Here is a 23,288-nt window from a genome sequence, read left to right as displayed (position 1 = left end):
GTTGTGTTTTAAACGTATCTGATTGAGAGGAGGAAAAAGGCATTGATTTTGTGCATTCACTTTTTCTCCCCAGGTTAAATAAGTTCTTGCATTATCTCTCTCAAGCTGGCTATCGAGTAAGCCGGACTCATTTTGATCCGATGGGTGTTCGAACTAATGCCCCCCTGGCGCAGTTTAAATCTATCCTTGTGAAGTACAGTACACCCACATATATGGGAGCGCAATCGGAGGGCTCTCTGCAGGCTTCTGACGAGTCTCAGGTAGGAGCTGATGGTGACTTTGCCGAAGAAAGCACATAAAGAGAGCCAGTGTGGTGTAGTGGTTAAGAGTGGTGGACTTGTAATCTGGTGAACCGGGTTCGATTCCCTGCTCCTCCACATGCAGCTGCTGGGTGACCTTGGGCTAGTCACGCTTCTCTGAAGTCTCTTAGCCCCACTCACCTCACAGAGTGTTTGTTGTGGGGGAGGAAGGGAAAGGAGATTGTTAGCCGCTTTGAGACTCCTTCGGGTAGTGATAAAGCGGGATATCAAATCCAAACTCTTCTTCTAAAGTAACCTCTGCAAAAATGCTCGTATTTGAAGATTTGTGTTATAAATGAACCAACAGTCTCCTTAAGATGTAGTATTTTGTTTGTGACCCCTCAGCTTTTTTTAACATGTTTCAGGACTTAGAAGACCACTGAAGAGCACCTGTGCTCCTATTAATATCACAATTCAGCTACAAAGTTTATTTATATGTTAATGCATGCTTTAATGTTATCCTACAGTGACCACAAACTTCCGTCTCCTTTTAATTCCTTCTTCAGATCTATAATATTTCCTAAGAGGAGGACATAGCTGGGAGCTGAGGGGGACTGAGGGTGTGGGTGCAAGCATTACCAGCACCTGTTAATAAAGTGTTCTATTCAGCTGTGACTGAAAGCCCCTCATTTGATATGCCTTTGAGAAGCTTAAAGGTAACAAAGGAAACTGAACAGGCCAAGATTGGGTATATTCCTAGAAAGGCAGATATTGAATACCCAACTCATGCTAATAACCATACAAACCCCAACATCACATCTAAACACTTTTCACTACCAAACTCCAACTTCCTCATCACAAGACCATCAATGTGAAATCGTCAATCTATTTTTATAGTTCATATGAATAACTCCCTATGCCCACTGCTCACTCCATTCACTCCCTGCCAGAATGGCATAAATTGGAGATTGTTTTGCAGTAGCTTACCCCATCCTCTCAGTGCATCTGTGGCAACCCCCTTTTCCTCCTGCTAGGAATCTGCTTTCCCCATACAGTGGTACCTCGGGTTACATACGCTTCAGGTTACAGACTCCGCTAACCCAGAAATAGTACCTCGGGTTAAGAACTTTGCTTCAGGATAAGAACAGAAATTGGGCTCAGGCGGCGCGGCAGCAGCGAGAGGCCCCATTAGCTAAAGTGGTGCTTCAGGTTAAGAACAGTTTCAGGTTAAGTACGGATCTCTGGAACGAATTAAGTACTTAACCCGAGGTACCACTATACTTGCCATTCTAGTATTGGCCCGCCACTTAGACATGCTGGATTTTTAAAAACGTAATTTATCTCCAAACCCATGAAATAAGAGGGGAAGCTCCACCCTGACACCTGGTGCTTCCCATCCCTGCCCATTTTCTTAACTCATTTGCAGCACTCTCTTCTTCCCACCCCACAAGTTTTCATGTTGTGGGACTCACCAAGCGGCTGCTTCCTTTCTCATTCCCAACCCAAGAACCCAGAGATCTAGACAGTGAGCTTCTTTCTCCTTGCCTTTTGTCTCACAGCACCAAAGCTCCCCACCCACTGGTGGTGTTATACCAGCTGCAAGTATTAGCTATTGATTTATTGTCTTGCACTCTCTTCTAATAATCTATTGACCTTTTAGATTTATAAAAAGGGGGGTGCTGAAGAAGAGGAAGGAACAAAAAGTTTACTACAAATAAGACTAACCATTTTAATGTATATAAACAACTAGTCAAAAACTAAAATATTTTATAGTTACCAAGACTAGTTTTAGGACAGCAACCTGAAATTAAACTACAATAGAAAAGTAAAGCTATTCCTTCGACTTTCGAATTCCCTCCCTTTTGTATATTTACCAAGAAAATCAATAGATTATATTTGTTTGCAATTCCAATTTTTAGGGATTTATGCATATAAAAGTATTGACTATGAAATTAGGAAGTTTTATAATGAAAAGTATGTCAAGATGTTACTGAAGTTGGTTTGTATTTGAGGTTTGTACTAAGAAGGCATATTCACGTTTTTTAATGTAATAGTGATGATGTATATAATTTGTATTGTGGTTTTATTTATATGGTTCTTTCAGTAAGTACTCTTGACATCACCAAAATGTGTTGAACATGTTTTATAAAAATCATATTTTCAGTACCATTTTGAGGCTTTGCCCGTGTTTGGTGCTGCCCCCTTTTTTCCTTTGAGTGTAAATACTCAGATCAGGATTTCCTCGCTATTTTTACATTTAGTACTGCAGCACCTTTCATGGACTGCTTCATTTGGTTAAGTTTTTTAGTGTTCTAACTTTTCTTATATTATACAAGATTACAACTAGATTAGTTCTGACACAGCTATACATTTTACTGAGGTTACTGATTTTAGTAGTGAAATAGTCATTCCAGAAAATCCAAGACTGGGTAAATTATGACTAATTCTAATTGAGAGTACATGCTAATATAGTAGCAGACTACAGTGGTACCTCAAAGGTCAAATGGAATCAGTTCTGGAAGTCTGTTTGACTTCCAAAATGTTCAGAAACCAAGGCTTGGCTCCAGGAAGCTCCTGCAGCCAATCGGAAGCGGTGTCGGACATTAGGGTTCCAAACAACGTTCGCAAACTGGAACTCTCACTTCCGGATTTAGGGCATTCAGGAGCCAAAACGTTTGACTTGCAAGGCATTTGTGAACCAAGATACAACTGTATTTGTAAATACTCCAATATAAGCAGATGTTAATATTCAATTATTCATGGCTTCCCATGAACACCAATTTTCTGTTTTTGAAAGTAGATTTTATTTTAAAGAGGCAGTCATCTATTCCTTATGTGAAATGGCAGAGGATCCTTGCATGTACTTGTGTGTCCATCCCTACAGGCAATTGCTCCAGAATGGAGTCACACTGGTAGATTAGGAATAAAAACAAGTTATTTGACCCTCTCCTAAAGGCACACACAACATATAAGAGCAGCAGCTCTAAACGCTCTTCTTCTTAAATTACACTGGAATGATGGGGTTATAAAAGGGTGCAGACAGCCTAACAAATCCAAGGGGTCAGTTCTTGGCTGGCCAGGGAGTAGATACCACCTGCTCTACATCTTATTCCTCTCTGCTATTTCTCCCACCTCCCTTGAGGTGTTCAGGGTGGGTGGGTGGGTGTGCCTTGAAGTCCGAGAATCACAGCATTCCAAAGGTTCTGCTTGTGAAAGTGTGGCAGTAACAAACATGCAGATGCAACATGTTCTGATGTGTGTAATTAGTCACAGTACTAAAGTCACAGAGCAATGGCTTGATCAAAACAGCTACTTTATGTATTAAAGTAAATATAAATACTTAGTGAATTCACTGTAACATGGAAGTAAAAATTCACATTCTCCCACACTAAGCTGGGACCACCACACATCCCCTAGGTAGATAAGCTTTCAGAATTTTACAGACACTTCATCTGCTTACAGGGTAAATCACAATGCAGATTTGTTTCTCTGCAGGTATTTGCCCATACAAAAGCATTTTTTTTCACATAAAAACAAACCTGATTATATTTAGTGGACATGCACTAGCAATCTATATAAATTGTACATTACACCAAATATACTGAACAAAACCAAAACAGGCATGGTACAACTTCCCTTCCCACCCCAGACTTCTAGTAATTGTAAGTTTCATGGCACATACTGCTAGCATAATTTCGGAATGTCTGATATTGAAGAGATATTCATAACAGGAGCATTTTACGACAGTTTTCTCCTATGGGAGTGCTAAAAGAAAGTTAAGAGCAGAAAGCCATGTTTCCTCCTAAGGTCTTCCTAAAAGGCCAGTATATTAAGGGAAAGCAAGACACTTGAGTGTGCAATTTTGAAGTTCAACCCTAATTAGGAACATTCCCTTTCCCAATACAAAAGGCAAATATCTATATACTGCAGTGGGAATGGAAGGATTACAGTGGAAGAAAGTGATCTTCGTCCTTACAGAATGGTGGCATTCTTCACTACAGTGGAACCTTGCATTATGTATCATCCCCCTTGTGAACGCTGCGTGTTACGAGCTCCGCTAATCCGGAAGTAGATGCTCCCAGTTGCGACTTTTGCCCCGGGATGTGAGCGGAAGTCGCGCACTGACAGGCACCATTAGTGAAAGCGCACCTCATGTTACGAGCGGTTTTGGGTTGAGAAAGGACCTCCGAAACAAATTAAATTCTTAACCGGAGGTACCACTGTTTATGATAATTATGCTCAAAATGATAAACTACTGATGCACACAGCAACCAACAACTGAAAGCATGCCCAAGTGAAATTTAAAAATGCAAATACGTTTTATTTATTAAGATTGTAAGTGCCAAGTGTTGTTAATATGGCTAATAAATAAAATTTTTGAAGAACTTTCTCTCTCATTGTTCTGCAAAAGATTTTGTGCCTTTTACTTTAAAACACTGAAGATTCCACATCAATAATCCCACATATTTATAAGGTGTGCGGGTATAGAGGGATGTTTGCCTTACTTTAGTTAGTTACTTCATATTGAAACCACCTGAGCTAGTAGCAAGGGTTTCTAGTTCTAAAATGTATCAGTACTCATGGTTTTCCCCCTAACAGGCCAATGCATATATTATAACACTAGCCTCACACAGCACAGTGGAATTGTGAGCCAGCCTCAGAAATCTACAGTCCCACCCCCCTCACTCCTGAACTGTTAATCAGTACATTAACACCAAAATTAACCTTTGTTAAAGTTAACTATGGTTCTCTTAATGTGAAGTGTGTTTCTGATTACCCTAACTTAGGAAAGGCAGAGAAAGAAGAATTGCACCCGGGCTGATGGGAAAGTACGCATTCCCTGGGTTGCTGCCTATGTGGAAACAGCTGGTGTTACAAGTAGCTATTTTAAATTTAAGAAATGGAACAACTCATTGCACGAACAACGTGTAAGAGTTCACTTACTGCCGTGAATATCCCTTCTGGCCCCCAGCATCAGCAGTTCCTTTAGCATCACAGGTAGCCAGTTTATCAGCAAGCCTACTCTGGCCATATGTGCTTTAACATTGCTGTAGGGAAAAGAGTACGTTACAACCAACTCTGTTGCCTCTTGTCAACACTTCTCAAGGTGCTAGTACATGTCTGCCAATGTGAAGCCTGTCAGCATGAACACATATCCCTAGGGAATCTTTGCTGCACCTAAGATCGTGCACATGGAACAAGAGCTACCAAATCAAAAAAGCAGATTGGACAGCAATGGTGGAATGTACAGATCATTCAGTCCTCCAGGGGGCAGGGAAATATATACAAATATCACACCAAATACTGCCTAATAATAAGGGTATTCATCAAGGAATCCAAGTCTCGAAGCAGTTCTCCACGATGCAGAAGATGGTGTTTCGCTTATTTAAAGTAAACCAAAGCTATAAAAGCCATTACAGTTCCAACTCAAAGCCTTTGTCAGTCTTATTTGTGTTCCTTTGTTGGTGCATAGTACAGCTCCATGGGCTTATTCACTTTCCAGTACTTTTCACTGACCAGCTCCAAGGAAAAGGAGCCATTTAAAACCTAAAGACAAAGTCAGAATTAGTGCCAAAATCAGAAACCAAGCCAGTGTTTGCTGCCACTTGAAAATGAACAGAAGACATAGCTAGGAAAATAACAAAACATTTGACAAACCACAGCTTGCAAACAGCATTAAAGAGACAGAGTGTTTAGGCACAGCAATCTATAAATAGTCTAATATAATCCAGATGTCAATTCCACTCTCAATTCCAAAGCAAGCAGCAGCTACAAATACAGTTAAGACGCTTTGCTGTAATTTGACACGTCTACAGTTCTTTTACAAAATGATTCTTGCTAGCATAATAGGGCATATACTACCTCAGTAATTAGGTACCTGTTTACCTGCGGAAAGCAGTTAAGTAACTACAGCACTTGGGATCGATGCTAAGCTTACTTTGTTAAACACGGGGTGGGAAACCGCCCCAAAGCTTTCCGGGCTCTATAGCAGCCCAAATGCAGAGAAATCCTTTTCTAACAAAGACCCATTTCATTTGTCCTTCCTTCAGTAAGTTAAAAACAGCATGGCGGGCGGGAAAAAGCCGTGTGCATGTAAATTTGTGGTGGTGACCACACCCACTTTGGACACTTCCAAATCCCAAGAGGGGATGCAGACCTTGGTTTCAAAAAGGTTCCGCACCCCTGGTGTAAAAATAACTACACAAACAGGATCGGCTCAAAGATGAGCACTTGTTAGTAACCATTCAGAAAGCATCCCAGATGAGCAGAGATTTGAATCTGGGATTTCTTCAAATCCAAGCTCAATACCCCAGCTGCTATATACCACACACTCTCTTTAAGCAGTATGACCATGTAATTATTTACACTGATTTTATACCAATGTTGTGCTTGTTCACAGGCCCACTTCATACAAGTTGCGTGATCAGCCTCAAGAGGAACAGAAGTACATCAAAATCCTATTCAGAAATTCCGCACAGTCTCCCTTTAAGTCATTTGCCATAGCAGATCCATCTCTGACATCAACAGGGCAAGCAAAGGGGTGCCTAGGCATGCTCACCTGAACACAAGTAGGTGCCCCTTTGTGGATGTTCTGGAGAGGATGCAGGGCTTTGGCAGCAGAGCCAGATGTGGTCTTGCTTCCCTTCCATGCATTTAGCCCTGTGCATGGAGAATTTCTCAATAGGACTCAGGTGTATCTTAAAGCTGTGGCACTTTATTTTCTCCCAATTACGGTTTTAGCTGAATCAGCTACTCACAGTAAACTGGCCATTAGCTGTAGCAATATAAATTGTGTACTGCTTCTCACTGGCTGTTTCAAGATTCATCTGATTTGACTCTCCTTTGCTTCGGAGTTCTTCCAAGGCCAATCTCACAGCTAGGTACTTGGACAAGTGATCAACTGTGGCATTGCCAGAGGTCTTTATGTACCTGCAGCAAGAACAAAGACAACCCATGTACAAAAATAAATAAATGACTGCAATTGAAAAACATCCACAAGCAACATGATCCAAAATATAGGTAAAGGGCGGCAACTGAGCACTTCCAAGAGCTTGTCCTGAATAATCAGATAGCACACACACCCCTTCGCAAAAGGCTAGATCAGGGGTCTGCAACCCGCGGCTCCGGAGCCGCATGTGGCTCTTTTACACCTTTGCTGCGGCTCCGGGGCGGATACTAGTGAGGGGAAGAGGCGCATTGTGCGCCCCGACACTCCCCACTGTGGCGGGCGCTGTACTGGCTGTGACGTTGCATGGGGGCGGTGCGTTAGCCACGCACCGTCCCGACGTCACCTTCCCGCCCGCTGTCAGATCGCGGCTCCGGAGATATATTTGTTTTAAATGTCACAATGGTTTTGCGGCTCCCAGTTTCCCCCCCCTTTGGAAACGGGTCCAAGTGGCTCTTTTTGTCTTAAAGGTTGCAGACCCCTGGGCTAGATCACTAACATGTACACAACACCTTCTGAAAAAAGGGACAACCACTGCTTACCTTGTCTGTGCACTGTCATCATTTTCCATTAGTGTCGGATGGGGTCGGAAAACTAGTTCTATTTCACTTGCACCATCCAATACTGGGTCTATGGCAACTGTCGTATTATTATTATCCAATTCTAGCCCAGAATCATCGGAGGTTTTTGTCCTTTTGTTACTTGGCCCAGCTTCTTGATTACTGTGAGTTGAAGCATTACTACAATGCGAGCTGTCGCCATTGTCTTCTGCTCCACTGCCATTCTCTATCGGTTGCTTCTTGCCTCTCTGTAACCTAAGAAGCATACATAACATGTTCAAGTAAGTCATGCAACCTGTTCAGCAAGTCATTTTCAAAGACCTCACACAAGCTATCAAATATATGAATAAGACTCCCATGATCTCAAAACAAACTGCCAGCTGACACAATCAATGCAGAACCACCGTTTAGCATGTTCCACTATGGAAGAATTAAGTTTCTCAGATCCAAAAAAACATTCATATGGAACTGAAGCAGAGTGCAAGAATGCCAAATGCAGAAAGGCATGACTGGTGCAGAGTTGGACTCTAGAACCCCAGATATCATTAAAACAGGTTTCTGTTTTCCTGCAAAAGCTCATTAAATAAAACCAGCTTGCTAAGCTTAGTCAGTCATCTTCCAATTATAGACAAAAATGGGCAGGATCATACATAACACACATTAATCTGCCTTGCAGAATAGGAACCATTTAGCTCACTTCTGTCTACTTGTAACAGCAGTTCTCAAAACCTAAGCAAGTATCTCTCTCAACTCTGGTAGCATAATTTTTAAACTGAAAATGTGGGTTTGAGATTGAAAACCCAATCTAGTTTTCTAGCACTAAGCTGCACCTCCCCACACCCTCCAATGTCTAACTCCCGATTACTTGGAGTCTCTTACCTGTTCAGGGCCTGGATTTTCAGACCCTCCTCAATGCTGTGGCTCAGAGCCTGCTGGTTGTTGTGCTTACTGATCCTTGCTAGAACTCTCTCCTGATGGGCTTCATATTCATCACGACTTGGATAAATTTTACTGATAAGGGCATCAAAGTTTGGGTCTGGTCTTAGTGACCTCTTCGAAACAAGCTTTTTACGGCAAGTAGGGCATTCTTTGTTTCTAAGAAGAGAAAAGGAGAAAAGCAGTTCCACAAGTATGCTCTTCATATCATGCTTTGTAACAGTCTGCAGTCTTGATTAGTCCCTTCTTAATGAAATATGACTTACCAAACCCTTGCCATATTGGATACAGTCACAAACCAGTTTTGCACATCGCACAATTCAAGCACCTGGTGCAAACAGATTTGTTATACCAGGGGTGTCAAACTCAAATTCATCGGGGGCCGCATCAGTAGTTTGGTCACCCTCAAAGGTCCGGTTGTATCTATAGGACTCAATATGCGCTCAATATAAAAACAAGTGGAGGTTTCCTGAATGCATGTAAAGTGGAGGTTTCCTGTGTAGAACGGCCGGCGCTGCTAGAGGGCAGACGTTCTCTGGCTTGTTCTCATGCGCTGAAGAGGCGGCTTTCTTGTGTCAAAAAAAAAAAAAAGCGAGAATAAAAGGTGAAGGCTGGCGGCCGGCGGCGGCTACAAGGGCCACATGACGAGGTCTGGCGGGCCACATTCGGCCCGCGGGCCTTGTGTTTGACACCCATGTGTTATACTCACTTCACAGTTGCTTCTTTTCAGTTACTACTCTTCAGTTAGACGTTACAGGTTTCTAGACTAGTTGGTAAAGGCTAAGCTTATTTTGAGGTATTTCACTTCAGTTCCCTAACTTAGCTGTTGAGTTATTACAGCTAATCACTTATTAGGTGGGGAATGAGAATAAAGAGGCACAATTCCTTACACGTCCCCTTCTTGGTCAGAAAAAAACACCAAGAAGTTTCTTGCTGCCAGTGCAGTACCTGACTTGAACCAGTGAGTCCTAGGTTCAAAATATCAAGATATGAAGTTCTCTGGGTGACACCGAGTCAAGTCTCTATTCTACAAGTTGGTTGTGATGATAAATTGGGATGGGGCATCATGGCTAAAGTCTTTGAGGGCAGAAACTGGAAAATGCTGGAAGATTCTAATTCATTCTAGGAGGTTCATTTCTGTTACAAATATTGTTTTGACCAGGGGTCAGCAAACTTCTTCAGTAGGGGGCTGGTCCACTGTCCCTCAAACCTTGTGGGGGGCCAGACTATATTGGGGGGGGGGTGATGCAAGAGCACCATGAGCCCTGGTGGCTGCTTACCTGTGTCTTGCGAGCAGCAGGGGCTGGTGGCGGTGAAGGGACGATGAGCGGCGCATGAAAGGGCTCCGGTCAGGGGCTGCTTAAAATGGTGGCCGCTCAAGCGCTACTGCTGCTGCTGGCACCAACAAAGCCCAGCCCCCTTCCTCCTCTAGGCAGGGCGGTGGGAAGCCAGGAGGAGGGAGGGAGGAGGCGCTGCCGCTGCCGTGTGAGGGAGAGGTGATCTACATGGTGATTCCCAGACCGTCTGCAGGCCAGATCCAGAAGGCAATTGGGCCTAATCCGGCCTGCAGGCCTTAGTTTGCCTACCCATGGTTTTGACTATCTGAAGGTCACGCTGAGCTAGGAGAGATAAATTTGTGCACTCAGCGAGCTGGTCACTCTCCTACTTTTGTTTGTACCTCACATGGTTGCAGTTTTTTCTCTGAAATTTATTTTTGGTTTTTGTAACGAAGCCCCTTTTCCCTTTAGTAAAAGTTTTTCTTTGACTCAGCGTGTTTTATTACTACACGATGCATCCACTCCAAACATACACTTCTGGGACTCCGCCATTCATCAGAACACAGAGCGCCTAGGAATTTTAGGATCCAATCCGTCAGCGGGAGCCATACCCCGTAAACTCCTTGGAGGAAGGACAAAATAAAAATAAAGTAACTGCAAATGCTTCTCTACCTTTTAATGCTAAACATTTAAGATTTGGGAATTGTGGCCTTGGCTGGCTGTCAACTTTGGGGAGGGAGGGAGGTAAAGTAAAAGGGTGATCTTCAACTAAGCTTTACTCAGAGCAGACACACTGAAATTAATGAACACAGAAGGGACCATAAGTGTCATCTAGTCCAATGCCCTGCAATGCAGGAATCTCAAAGCATTCATGACAGAAGGCTTTTAATTTCAATGGGTCTTCTCTGAATAAAACTTACTTGAATACCACCTAAAGTTTTTTTGGGGTTTTTTGCAGGTTCTTTACATTTTACCTAGAATCCCAAGGTACTGCTCAAGTACTATAACCAATCCAGATAGAGGTTTTTTTTAAAAAAATCTTTTATCACCATACTTACCCACTTCTCAGGGCTGTGATGATACAATCAGCGCAAAAACGATGCAGACATTCCTTAGTAGTCATGGTGTTCTTCAACATATCCAAACAAATGGGACACATCAGCTCACTGTGGAGGCTTCGTGGTGACACCACTATTTCCAAGCCATCTGTTATTGCTTCCTAATGATAAAAGTTAAATAGAGTTCTCAGGCAATTGTTTCCTGGTCAAGCTGAAGTTGCTATTTTTTAAAATGCCTCATAATAATCATGAAATCATTTCCTCTTTATTTCTGGCAAATGCAAATAAGATTTGAGTTTTGTTGTAATGCTCTAGTTGATAAATTAACATTTTGGGGGGCAGGGGGCATTCACATCTTTTGTAAGTTAAGCAAAGATGTTTTTTTAAAAACACAACAACTCCTCTTTAGTACCTGAGGTGTTCTTTGAAGTTCATACAAGCTGAGCTCCCATGTTTTGCTCAAAGGCTGCGTTCCGTTTGTCTGCACAGCCTGAGACATGGCTAGAAGAGAAGAGAAACACGAAAATCAAGCATTTTAAGAGGTCCTGCAGATTGGGCATTTTCAGAGGTGGACTCATATTTCACAAGACAGGTCAGCAGACTACACCCCTCAAACCACTTCCAGATCATTTCTCACTCATTTCCATTTCATGTGAAAAGTACCTATAGCACAGGGATATCCACCAATATGCTACAGGGATATTCCAGGAAATATATGGCACCTCTGGATGAACATAATGGAGCACATGTCAAGAGTTCAGAAGCTGCAGTTAGATCTTCCTCCCTTTAAAAAGCAATATACAGACAAGAGGTCTTGGCCTAGTCTTCTGACTAAAGCTATTTACTTCATGAAGTAAATGAGACTGAGACAGTGGAGCTCCGGAGACAGAGTGAAAATGACAGACCTCACCTTTGGGACTTTCTCATCCCTTTTAAAGAGAGTCACACATCTGCAGAACAAGTCCCAACTTTTTTCTTTTTAACATCCGAGGAAGATGGGAAATTACCCAAATTCATCATCATTCACACCCAACAGTTTTTCTAGTAGTACATTTTCATTTCATTAAAACCAAATAGAAGTAAAAATGACTGCACCTGCATCACACTCATACAATTATACATGCCTACTGCATATTCAGGTACATATCCAATCAGCATTTGATTATATCTTGATTTTTATACTGGAATGCAGTACAGTATTAGTCTGTGGATACAGACACAGAGAGAAAGGTTGGAATGTAAAAGTAAATAATAACAGAATCAATTTTCTAATCTACCCCATATTTGACGCCGTGCAACTTTCTAAGCTGTCTAGAGCTGCTTAACTCCCTTCTGTTGGTATTTTACTCCCCTACCCACACCATGTGTAATTAAGTCAAACAAAGTATTTTTCCAATATCTTTCCATAGAAGGTAATTTGGAAATCCGCAAACCCTATCAAAAACCTTCACGGCAGCTAATTAACAAAGCCTTCCATAAACATTTAGAAACACAATGCGATTCTCATTGCTTCCAGGGGTCTGCATAGCACTGTGTAGAGTACCGTATTTTTCGCTCTATAACACGCACCTGACCATAACACGCACATCGTTTTTAGAGGAGGAAAACAAGGGAAAAAACATTCTGAATGAAACAGTGGATGTATCATTTTTGTGCTTCATGCTGTGGCCACAGACACGTGATCTGATGGTGAATTTGGGGTGACCCAATGCAAAAATCCTGAGAATTCCTGTGGATCCATGCTTTGTAACCACGGTTTTGCACCATTGCAGCCCCAGGCAACAGTGGGTGCGTGATTTTTTGGGTGCAGGCTGTAGCCATGGACATGCTATGTGATCTGATGGTGAATTTGGGGTGACCCAATGCAAAGATCCTGAGGATCCATGTTGATCTATGCTTTGTAACCACATTTTAAGTGGGGAGCGAAGGAAAAACAAAGAAGGGACATGAGAGGGGTGTGCAGAGAAGCAGCTGGCTAAGAATGCTGGAGAAGGATTTAACGGGTGGGAGGAAAGAAAGGCAAAAGTTCCCCCCCAAGCCAGCCATCTCTCTCTCTCTCTCTCTCTCTCTCTCTCTCTCTCTCTCCATCCCTCCCTCCCCCCTCTCTCTCCCTCCCCCCTCTCTCCCTCCCCCCTCTCTCTCCCTCTCCCCCAGCAGCACCGGAGCACAGAGAGGAATTAGAAAGAACGACACACTGCTTGCCTGGAGGGGAGGGGCTTTCCCTGCTCTTTGTTCCGTTTCAGCAAACACAGCAAGGAAACAGAGGAGGGTGGGCAGTAAGACCCTGAGGCAGAATGCAGGAAAGCAGCCACTTCCTCTTTTCAGGTTTCCCTTCTCCGTGACTCACAATTTGACCTTTGCCTGATTTTTTGGCTCCAGGGACCACACATTCGCTCTATAACACGCACAGACATTTCCCCTTCCTTTTTAGGAGAAAAAATCTGCGTGTTATAGAGGGGAAAATACGGTAAGTGATCAAATCCAGACCCTTTGCTCTGTTCCAGAGGACTTGGGAAGGTCTGGGATCATCGTCTCACTTCCTCCTCACAGCCAGGCCCTGCCAGAAGCAGCATGTCTCTCATCACTTCTCATAAGAAGCAACAGCAATCATGCCAGGCCTTCATGAAGGAGTCTTGACACTTTTGACCACTCAAGAGTCAGTGGGAAGTGGAATAATGACCCATTCTTCCCTCAGGTCCAATAGAAGCGGAAATCAAGTTTTAGCTATTCTTAGTAGTAAATAGTGGCTAGTTGAGAATATGCATTGCAATCAGCAGGTACAGTGGTACCTCTAGATATGAACGGGATCCATTCCGGAGTCCCGTTCGCATCTAGAAGTAAACGTATCTAGCGACGGCACGTCTGCGCACGCGTCACTTTTCGCCGCTTCTGCACATGCGGTCATTTTGAGCGTCTGCGCATGCGCAAGCGGCGAAACCCAGAAGTAACGCGCTCCGTTACTTCCGGGTTGCTGCGGAGCGCAACTCGAACACGCTCAACTTGAAGCAAATTTAACCCGAGGTATGACTGTATCTGCCTTCCTCACATTCTTCTGCAGAAGTTAGATGACTTGTGGCTGGCTACCAAGTCCAGCCAAAACTGTGGGCCCCCAAGTGAGCAAGAAGTCAATATTCCTAGGTGAACCAACGGGCCAATACTACCAACAAGCAACTTCTACAAACTAGTAACACTGCTGTGATTGTTCCTTTTTAATTTCCAGTTCAACTAAAGTGGTTTAGAGTCCAAAGCACTGCATATTGTTTCCATTTCAGATTCCATTTCATTCTTTATGAGCTCCTCTTTTCTATCAATGTTGAACACTGATTATCTACAGAAAATACTAATATACTACTGCAGCTGTCTCCAATATTATAACTAATAGGCATCGCAGAATTTCTTATGTCAAGGCAGAAAATTAAGAACATGTTTATGGCATTAAGTGTCACTAAGCCATAATAAGGTTATTATATTTGTCAGCAGAAACTAATAAGTTTTAATAAGGTCATTAGAGCTACACATTTTCTATCACACAAATATACAAACATCTTCCATGAAGCTGTGCTTAATTTATAAAAAAAAATCAGCTGACAAATTTTATAAAAATATAAATGTCCCTTAAGCTGCAATGTTGAAATAAGATTCAGTTTTTGGACATCATTAATTTTAAAATATTATTTGTATATGCCCAGAACTCCAAGTAGATCCCCAAATCCTATTGCAATACACTGCCACTATATTGTGTAAAGGAGTCTAGTTACTGCAACAGTCATTTGTCAGGCTTCTCTTATTTCAAGTAATGGAAGGATGAAAACCCTCACATTATTAGCAACTACCAACCACGTAACCAGTGCTGCTCAGGAAGTCTAAAACCAAAAATATCAGTGCCGTTTTAAAGGTTCAGTTCACCCTTGTAGTTCAAAATAATGCCCAACTGTATCCAAAGAATAACTTGCACCTTGATCTCTGGAACCATTGTGAAAAAAATGGTTATAGTGTCGTTAAGAGATGCCCAAATGCATAATAAAGAAACAAAACTTTCCAAATTATATGATAGATTATGGAAAGTGGAAGTGATAGAATATGCAGAATGTTTCTGTAAGTCTTGGGGCAGGACCCTATAATCTACAGAATCTACAATTGGGTCATGCAACAAAAACATTGCAATGTGGCATGTTTTCCTGTTCAGCTTGCCAGCCACTTCAGTCCTCCTGGCTTTCAATTACACCCACCCATCTATCAGTATTTCATGTCCACCAAGAACGTTCAGTTCTCAGTGGGCCATTCTGGGGTCCCCCCATGTTTATTTTTTCTTAAAATGGTGTTTACCTCTGGAAATCTTGGGATTTCCTCAAGCCTGCTGATACCTCTTTCTTGTACATCCCACTTCTCAGAGTGGGAGCCTACATTAGCTAGGTTACCTCATTACTTCAAACGCATCTAGCTTCTGAAGGGAGGCTTTCAACAAGTATTATTATTATTTTTTAATGACAAACTGTGATGTATTAAAAAAATCCTAGACAACATGGAAGCATTACATAGGAAAAAATAAGTAATTCTCCAACTTTTTCTAAAAAACCCCAACCATAAATAAAATTTCTGTGAAATCTGTTTAGCAAATACCTGACCTAGCACTCAATCAAAAACGTTTTAAATTCCATTTCCCACACAACATATATCTTGGCTGTGGTTAGACTGTAGCAATTGCAGCACTTTTCGTGATTTGATACAGACTGACCAGCTCTCTAAGAACTTTCTCTTGTTCCAAATTCTTCTAAAAACCTTTTACTACTCACAAGTGGGGTACAGCAAGATTGGAGGAATGCAACTCCTTCAATAAATCCACACTGTATCACGTTTCAAAAGCATTCAACATGACGACTTGTGCCTCCAGAAAGCTTGTAAGCATTAAGGCACACTATCTCTACATGTTAAGCATGCATCATGGCTAATAATCAGCAATCTCCCTGACAGAACATGTCCAGCACCCCAAGGACACAAGCAGATGTAAATTACCACAACTAGAACACTATGCTGCTTTGGCAGTTAGTTTAGCAACTACTCAGAGCAACACATGATGCGCTGTGGGGAGTGGAGGGGGGAGAGAAGAGATAAGCTGAATGCCTGATTGGGTCTGAAAAAGTCCGCTGCGGATACACACCTCACTGTACTGATTGCTGCTAGGGACCAAGGGAGAAATGCTATGGCGCTGCAGAGCTTTTGTTTCCTTCCCACATTCCTCTTCACAAAGCTCATGAAGCGCACACATTTTGATTATATTCTGAACTGTTGTTAATTTTGTTATTTCGTGTAAACTGCCCTGCAAGTGGAAACATTGTAGGGTAGGGTATAAATGGCTTAAGTAACATAAAGAATGGCCTCTTCATTTTCCATTTGCCTAGTTAGCCCCATGCCTGGAGAGAGAAACTATATTTGCTTTGTTAGGACCAATTCACATACCATATGGGGCTCTAAGATCAGTTCCCAGTATAAAATATGCACACAGCGGCCTTTATTAAGAACATCCACATATGCAAGTTGTGCTCCTTGCTTTCAAGTATAAACAGTGATTGGGAAGCCTTCGGTTTTGTACATTTTGAAGAGGAGGGGAGGGAAGGTGCAATTTATATTATGGAAACCACAGTTAATGCTCTTTTTGTATGAAGTGACCCTAAAGCTTTTATTACATTTATTATTAATCAAATTTGTATACCACTCTTAATTTGAAGATCAGAGGGTGGAGCACAACATAAAATTACAAAATAAGAACACAAAATGTGCAACAAAACACAATGAAAGCAAGCCAATAACCCCTGCTTCCACAACCACATTTAAAAAGGCATAGATTGCATAGATTGTTTAATCTGCCAAAGGCCTGGTTATAGAGAAACATTTTTGCCTGGTGCCTAAAGAAACACTGGGCTAATTAAACAATCTATGGTGGCAACTCTAGTTAACCATGCCAAATTTATCTGAATTCTGCTCTACCTTCAGTCATGATCAATTTGCCTGAGCTTAAGCAACTGTCCTACTGACCTGACCTACTCATACAAACACCAACTTCTCTTTTTTCCATTGACTGTCAAAGCCAAATGTGAAAAGTAGTAAACCATTCAAGACTGATCCACTTATTTCTCCCAATTAGTTCATAATGGTTGGACAGGTAGATAGGCAGCTACTGTATTTTTGCTGTTTAACACACGCAAGTGAAAGAAATGTGTCTGCATTCTAGATTTATGTGATTCGGGAGGAGGAAAGCAAGAGAAGATTGTGAAACTTTTCAGACAAGACTACATATTCTGCATTCATTGCACCAGCAAATATTTCCCCATTATGTTATAATTCATAATTTTTTACAGAAGAGTTCATTAAAAGTAGAGAGCTAAATCATGCCCATTTATTTCAACAAGCAGTTGTATGATGACGGTAACAAAAATGCTTTGAATATGTTTTAATCACCTTTCTATTTTTAAAAGGAAGTGAACAATAAAAAACAACTAATCATAAAAAATCCAGAAAAAAAAGGACAAACACCATTGTACCAATTTAAATGACAGTAAAACGGACCACAGGGTAGTGCTATCCTGTTCTTAATAGCAAAATTATACTGTCTTGATACCACACTGAATCTTTCTGCATTTCATTTTGGAAGCACCTTACTGGATGAAAAAATTATAGCTTGTAATTGTTTTCTTTAGAAGCAATGGCAAGAATGTAGCATTGATCAGTCACCATTTGTTTTGAACAGTGTCTCTCTCACTTCCAATACAGTTGTATCTCGGAAGTAGAAGAGAATCCTTTCTGGAAGTCTGTTCAACTTCCGAAACATTCGATTTCCAAAGTGCAACTTCTGATTGGCTGCAGGAAGCTCTGCAGCCAATCGGAAGCCCCCTTGGATTTTCAGCATCCAAAAGAACGTTCGAAAACCAGAACACTCACTTCCAGTTTTCAATTGTTCAGGAGCCGAAATGACTCCCAAGTGTGTAGTTGAAGCACTTCTGTATTAGGACTGGAGGCACACTTCACTCTTGCACCTCTACTCTTTTAAGAAAGAATACCCTGCCCCAAGAATCTCACATGCTATTTCCCCCATAACTCACTTAACTGAGGGTAAGTAGAGATTTATGTAAAGCAGGAGTGGGGAACCTCAGGCTTGGGAACCAAATCTGGCCCTCCAAGTTTCTGTGCCTGCCTTTGTGACCCTTTACAGGCCATGCCTCCTCCCTAGACTACACCCCTCACTGGTCTGGTTCCACACACTCCTCAAGAAGAAGAGGAGTTTGGATTTGATATCCCGCTTTATCACTACCCGAAGGAGTCTCAAAGCGGCTAACATTCTCCTTTCCCTTCCTCCCCCACAACAAACACTCTGTGAGGTGAGTGGGACTGAGAGACCTCAGAGAACTGTGACTAGCCCAAGGTCACCCAGCAGCTGCATGTGGAGGAGCAGGGAATCAAACCCGGTTCACCAGATTACGAGTCTATCGCTCTTAACCACTACACCACACTGGCCCTCGAGTGCTCTTGTCTGGCTTTAATGTGTCCTGGAACTGTCATAATACCTCGTTTGTCTGGATGCAGGGTCAGATGTGTCAAAACCTCTGGTTTTTGCACAGCCGGAAACATAGCCAACTGTACATGATGGAATGCCACCCTCAGGTTGAAACTGGTGCCTGATGTAACGAGACAACCGACAAGATGCTTTGAAGAATATGGTTAATTCTCTTGCATCATGAGCATGTTTTTCCCTTGGGCGAAATAAGACCTTTGAGAGGAGATTTAGATTGGGGAAAATGGCTTGGGGTGAGAAGGGTGTCCCCATAGACACTGTGGAAAGAGATTTAATCTTTTAGCATCATGGGCAACAGGGGCTGTCCTGCCCTTGTGGGCTCCCCAGAGAATGCTGGAATAGATGGCCCATTTTATCAAATCCAGCAGACCTCCTCTGTAGTACATTTGCCAATTAGCCATAAGTTATTAACTTAACTGAGCTTCCATGTTCACAGGCAGTATAGCTCTGAATACCAGCTACTGGAAACAAACAGAGGGTTGGTCACTGTGAGAACTGCTTGACTAGATGGGCCACCTTTGGCCAGACCCAGTTGCAGGGCACTTCTGATGTTCCTAAGTTTTTAGGATTGTTGCATTCATGTCCTGCTTCCCAGAAGCACTGAAAAGTAGGATGCTGGGATAGGTTAATTCTTTTGCCCTCTTGCATCCTGAGAATGTTTTCCCCTTAATACCAACAGAAGATATGGGAGAGAGTTGTTAGGGGAAATGGTGAGCCGTGGGGAGGTTTACACCACCTCCGACCTGATTCTTCCCCACACATCTTTTAAATAGGGATGGCATGTTGGCTAGCTGACTGATTGTATGGAAAATGCATCTGGAAGATAAAATATATCAAGGAGTTAGTGGTCTGGCATGGAGCCCTCCCTGCCTCTGTTCCTTCCCCCTCATTCTCCTGTTAAGTTTTTAATGAGGAATGTTTTGAGAACAGTCTTAGATGTTCTGGGAACGTTGGAAAGAGATGAAATCCACACTCCCACAGCTGCCTAATCAGTTTGGGAGGATAGTGCTGGGTACCTTCTCTCATGTTTGACATGTTTTGAGAAAGTAAGGCATTGAGAGGGGGTGGCTAACGGATGGTCTGCAAGTAGCCAGTTTTGGAAGCCACACAGGCTGTCTATAAAATCTGACTGTTTAGGCAGTGTTTCTCTGAAGCTAGTGCATGGACTGATCAGCCGTAGGGCTGTGCAAACTGAGGCTACCTGGGGGAGTCGCTTTGACACTTCTTGAGGGCTTCCAAGTGGCAGATTGAAGTGCTTACTTGGTATGTATACATTGCTTGCTCTTTTGGAACAAAATCTTTGATCTTCTCACTCACTTGTGTATTTTGTATTGCTTCTGAATCTCATTTTAAAAGAACCGCCTTGCCTTTGGCAAGACGCTAGTCAGATATTGTTAGTTGGGCACTACTGTTTGACCACAGTCAAATATTTCATTAAGTTAATTATGCCTGAAGAATGGGTTTTCTGCCTACTTAGCAGAAGTCACTTTTAAAGTGACACTTGCCCTTTCTTTGTAGTTACTGTTACTTTGCTTTATTTCTGTTTTAATTACATTGGGCAATATTCAACATTGTGCACACAGAGAACAAGCTCACACATGGTTTTTTTTCTTCACCTTTCAGCCACCACTACCCCTATGAAAGCCCCCTTGAGGGTCAGGGGGGAGACTTACAGGATGTGGGATGAGCTGTCCAGCACTACAGTGAGAGAACGCCCCAAAAACTGATGGAATAATCCTGTGCTAGTGGAGTACAAAACTCTACCTTCCAATTTTGGAAGATTCCTCCACTCCTGCAACGCATTGTTTGATAAGTCCCTAGCAGTCCTCTGGAGGTTTTTTTTGTTTTTTGAAAGGGGGTACTGGGGGCTTCAGAGGGAGCAGGTGGTGCTGAGCCTCTTGGGCTGGCTGATCGGAAGGTCTGAGGTTCGAATCCACAAGACGGGGTGAGCTCCCATTGCTCTGTTCCATCTCCTGCCAACCTAGCAGTTCGAAAGCACACCAGTGCAAGTAGATAAATAGGTATTTTACTGGGGGCTTCAGTGGGATGGCAAGGATTCATTGCATGAGCTTGTATTCTACTTGTGCAGTGCTGAATTTCACCCCGACCCCTTTTTAAAAATTGAACTGTAGGTTGACACTGTTGTTCCAAGGTAAATTTCAAAGAGAAATTCGACAAAACATTAACATTTATAAAAGGTAAAATTTGTTAAAGATTATAATAATGCATTAACTGTTACAGTTTAATTTCATGGTTTTGTAATTAGCATAATATATTAAACCTGTTGATTGATTGGTATAGGCAGGATATTGATTGGTATGGGCAGAGGTACAACATATTTTCTATGTGCTAGTGCTTTTTGACCATTATTTGAATGTTCAGTTGAGCAAATCCTTTTTTGAACAGTCAAACATTTAACCATGTAAATAGGGTTTTTTATATTACAAAAAAAACCCCAAAAACCTGCAGGACATCCCATCACAAATCTCCTATCTCTGGTTCAACTACAAATGGAACTAGCTTTGGTATTGTGAAGAAAAACACACCAGCACCACCTTAAATGAACACGTTATCACAAAGCCATTTTACTCTTCTGATAAGCCTAGCAACACATAAATGAAATGGCATCCTTGTCATATTGAAATACTTTTAGCACTTCTTCTAGTCTACGTGCTCTGAGCTGGGACATCCCACATCATCCTTGGGAATTCCGCGAGAACTCACAGGAGACATCCCTTTAAATTTACAGGCCTCTCTCTAGCAAGCATAGTTCTAACCTACCAAGGGAAACAAGAAATCAGCCAAGCAATGTTCTGCAAACAACATACAACAGTCAAAACTCTTGTCTCTTCCCTGCATTTCCACCAACAGATACTCCAAAGGCACCCTTTAACACCCTCTGCTCACAAAGATGATGGGTGCCAAGCGAGATGCCACCCTAAAGCACACCTTTTCCTCTTTTAAAGAGACAGTGTACTCCTACACACCCTCTGTCCACCTGAGAGCCCATGTACTACTGTTAGCTGCAAATACAGCATGATAAGTAAATAATTCCTCTAGAGATCTTCCCATTAATGCAACCAGGGGAACTGGGGCAGGGAGAGCAATGGGAGAGCGGTGCCAACATCTTGGGGGCACCTTTCCTAAAACGCCATTGTATTGTGCATTTTTGTGCTTTCTATTCCATATTCTTATGCTTGCAAACCGCCGGGATATCTTCAGGTGAAGGGTTTGGTGTACGAATTTAATCAATAAAAATTTAAATAAGAATATTATTATTTTTTAAATGAGACCACCATCTTCCTACCCCAATTATGATTTGCATCGGATCAGACTGTTCTAAGGCGTGCACGATCCTTCTGTTGTTTCTGTAAATTCTAAACCACCTTGTGTATTGTTAACACAGAAAGGCGGTATACAAATTAAAAGTGAAATGGAAAATAACATAATAATAATAATAATAATAATAATAATAATAATAATAATAATAATAAAAAAGACACAAAATCGAGGGGGGCGGGGAGGGACAACCGTGCCAGGGACTGCAGGAAGAAAATCGCACCAGTCCTTTCCCCCTCCCTTAAATGTTATTATTTTGGGAGAGTGGGTGGATTAATGGCTAAAGAAAAAGAAGAAGAGGAGGAAAACCGCCTTGTGTACTGTTAACACAGAAATGCGGTATACAAATTGAAAGCGAAATGAAAATAATAATGAAATAAAATCGAAAGGGGGCGGGGAGGGACAACTGTGCCAGGGACGGCAGGAAGAAAATCGCCCCAGCCCCTTTTCCTCTCCCTTAAATGTTATTATTTTGGGGGAGTGGGCGGGTTAATGGCTAAAGAAAAAGAAGAGGAGGAGGAGGTGGAAAACTGCCACAGAAAGGTGGCATACAAATTGAAAGCGAAATAATAATAATAATAATAATAATAATAATAATAATAATGATGAAATAAAATGGAAAGGGGGCGGGGAGGGACAACAGGAAGAAAAGCGCCTCAACCTTTTTCTCTCTCTCTCCCCCTTAAATGTTATTGTTTTGGGAGAGTGGGCGGGTTAATGGGCTAAAGAAGAAGAGGAGGAGGAAAACCGCCTTGTAAGTATTGTTAACACAGAAAGGCGGCATACAAATTGAAAGTGAAATGAAAATAATAATGAAATAAAATCGAAAGGGGGCGGGGAGGGACAACCGTGCTAGGGTCGGCAGGAAGAAAAGCGCCTCAACCTTTTTCTCTCTCTCTCTTCCTTAAATGTTATTATTGGGGTGGGGGGGTGGGCGGGTTAATGACAGAAAAAGAAGAAGGAAAAAAAAAGGAGAAAGATCGTGTGTGGAGGCGAGGAGCAAGCACCCCCACCCCTTTTACACCCGAGTAAACGTGCGCAGGATCCGCACCCCCCCCCCAAAACGGAGGCTTCTCCAGCTCCATGTGGGAGGGAGAGACCCCCCCCCAACTGCGCCCCCCCTTTCCCTCCTCCGCCTTCTCCTCACCGGCCCCGCTGCTCGCCGCCTCTCGGTGTCCGGCCCGCTCCCTCCCCGCGGCTCGGCTCTCTCGCCCGTCGTCGTTGCCGCCGTCGGCGCCGCCGCCGCCTCCTCCTCCTCTCCCGGCAGCCAGGGCTGAGGCGAGTCGACAGCGGCCGCCCCAGCCCGCTTCTCCCACCGCCGCTGCCTCCTCTCCGCCTCAGCGAGCGACACAATATGGCGAGCCGC

General features: G+C 42.6%; 2 protein-coding genes across 10 annotated transcripts in view; one reads left to right on the top strand and one right to left on the bottom strand.

The window, feature by feature from the left end:
- Positions 1-4,624, top strand: part of TRMT1L (tRNA methyltransferase 1L) — a 24,241-nt gene extending 19,617 nt beyond the window's left edge. For 7 of the 8 annotated variants that reach the window (XM_077928317.1, XM_077928315.1, XM_077928323.1 and 4 more), the window contains one exon: positions 74-4,624. In XM_077928317.1, coding sequence (XP_077784443.1) covers positions 74-299 — 226 coding nt within the window. In that variant the 3' untranslated portion in view covers positions 300-4,624. The remainder of the gene's footprint in view (positions 1-73) is intronic. The other variant, XM_077928316.1, reaches the window with a different exon arrangement.
- On the bottom strand, positions 3,536-23,288 carry RNF2 (ring finger protein 2). 2 transcript variants are annotated; one of them, XM_077928324.1, is made up of 8 exons: positions 23,070-23,288; positions 18,576-18,686; positions 11,429-11,517; positions 11,017-11,177; positions 8,625-8,840; positions 7,728-8,000; positions 6,998-7,169; positions 3,536-5,786 (listed from the first exon to the last, which is right to left on the bottom strand). In XM_077928324.1, the coding sequence occupies exons 2-8, from the start codon at positions 18,637-18,639 to the stop codon at positions 5,685-5,687; spliced, it is 1,077 nt and encodes a 358-aa protein (XP_077784450.1). In that variant the 5' UTR covers positions 18,640-18,686; positions 23,070-23,288; the 3' UTR covers positions 3,536-5,684. The 2 variants fall into 2 exon arrangements, with proteins under 2 accessions (XP_077784450.1, XP_077784451.1); XM_077928325.1 differs by lacking the exon at positions 18,576-18,686 and having other exon boundaries at positions 23,070-23,287.

The sequence above is a fragment of the Podarcis muralis genome, chromosome 5, assembly GCF_964188315.1.
Source record: "Podarcis muralis chromosome 5, rPodMur119.hap1.1, whole genome shotgun sequence".
NCBI classification, from domain to species: Eukaryota; Metazoa; Chordata; class Lepidosauria; order Squamata; family Lacertidae; genus Podarcis; species Podarcis muralis.
Note: the sequence above shows the minus strand (reverse complement) of the source record. Positions and strands in the feature narration are given on the sequence as shown.

Bases quoted from the DNA above. Each gene is read 5' to 3' on its own strand.
- RNF2 (XM_077928324.1), bottom strand. From the start codon at position 18,639: ATGTTTCCGGCTGTGCAAAAACCAGAGGTTTTGACACATCTGACCCTG. The intron at 11,518-18,575 runs GTATTATGACAG...CTTCTCTTCTAG, and splicing joins CCTGCATCCAGACAAACGAG to CCATGTCTCAGGCTGTGCAG. The intron at 5,787-6,997 runs GTGAGTAGCTGA...CTTTGTCTTTAG, and splicing joins CAGCTAATGGCCAGTTTACT to GTTTTAAATGGCTCCTTTTC.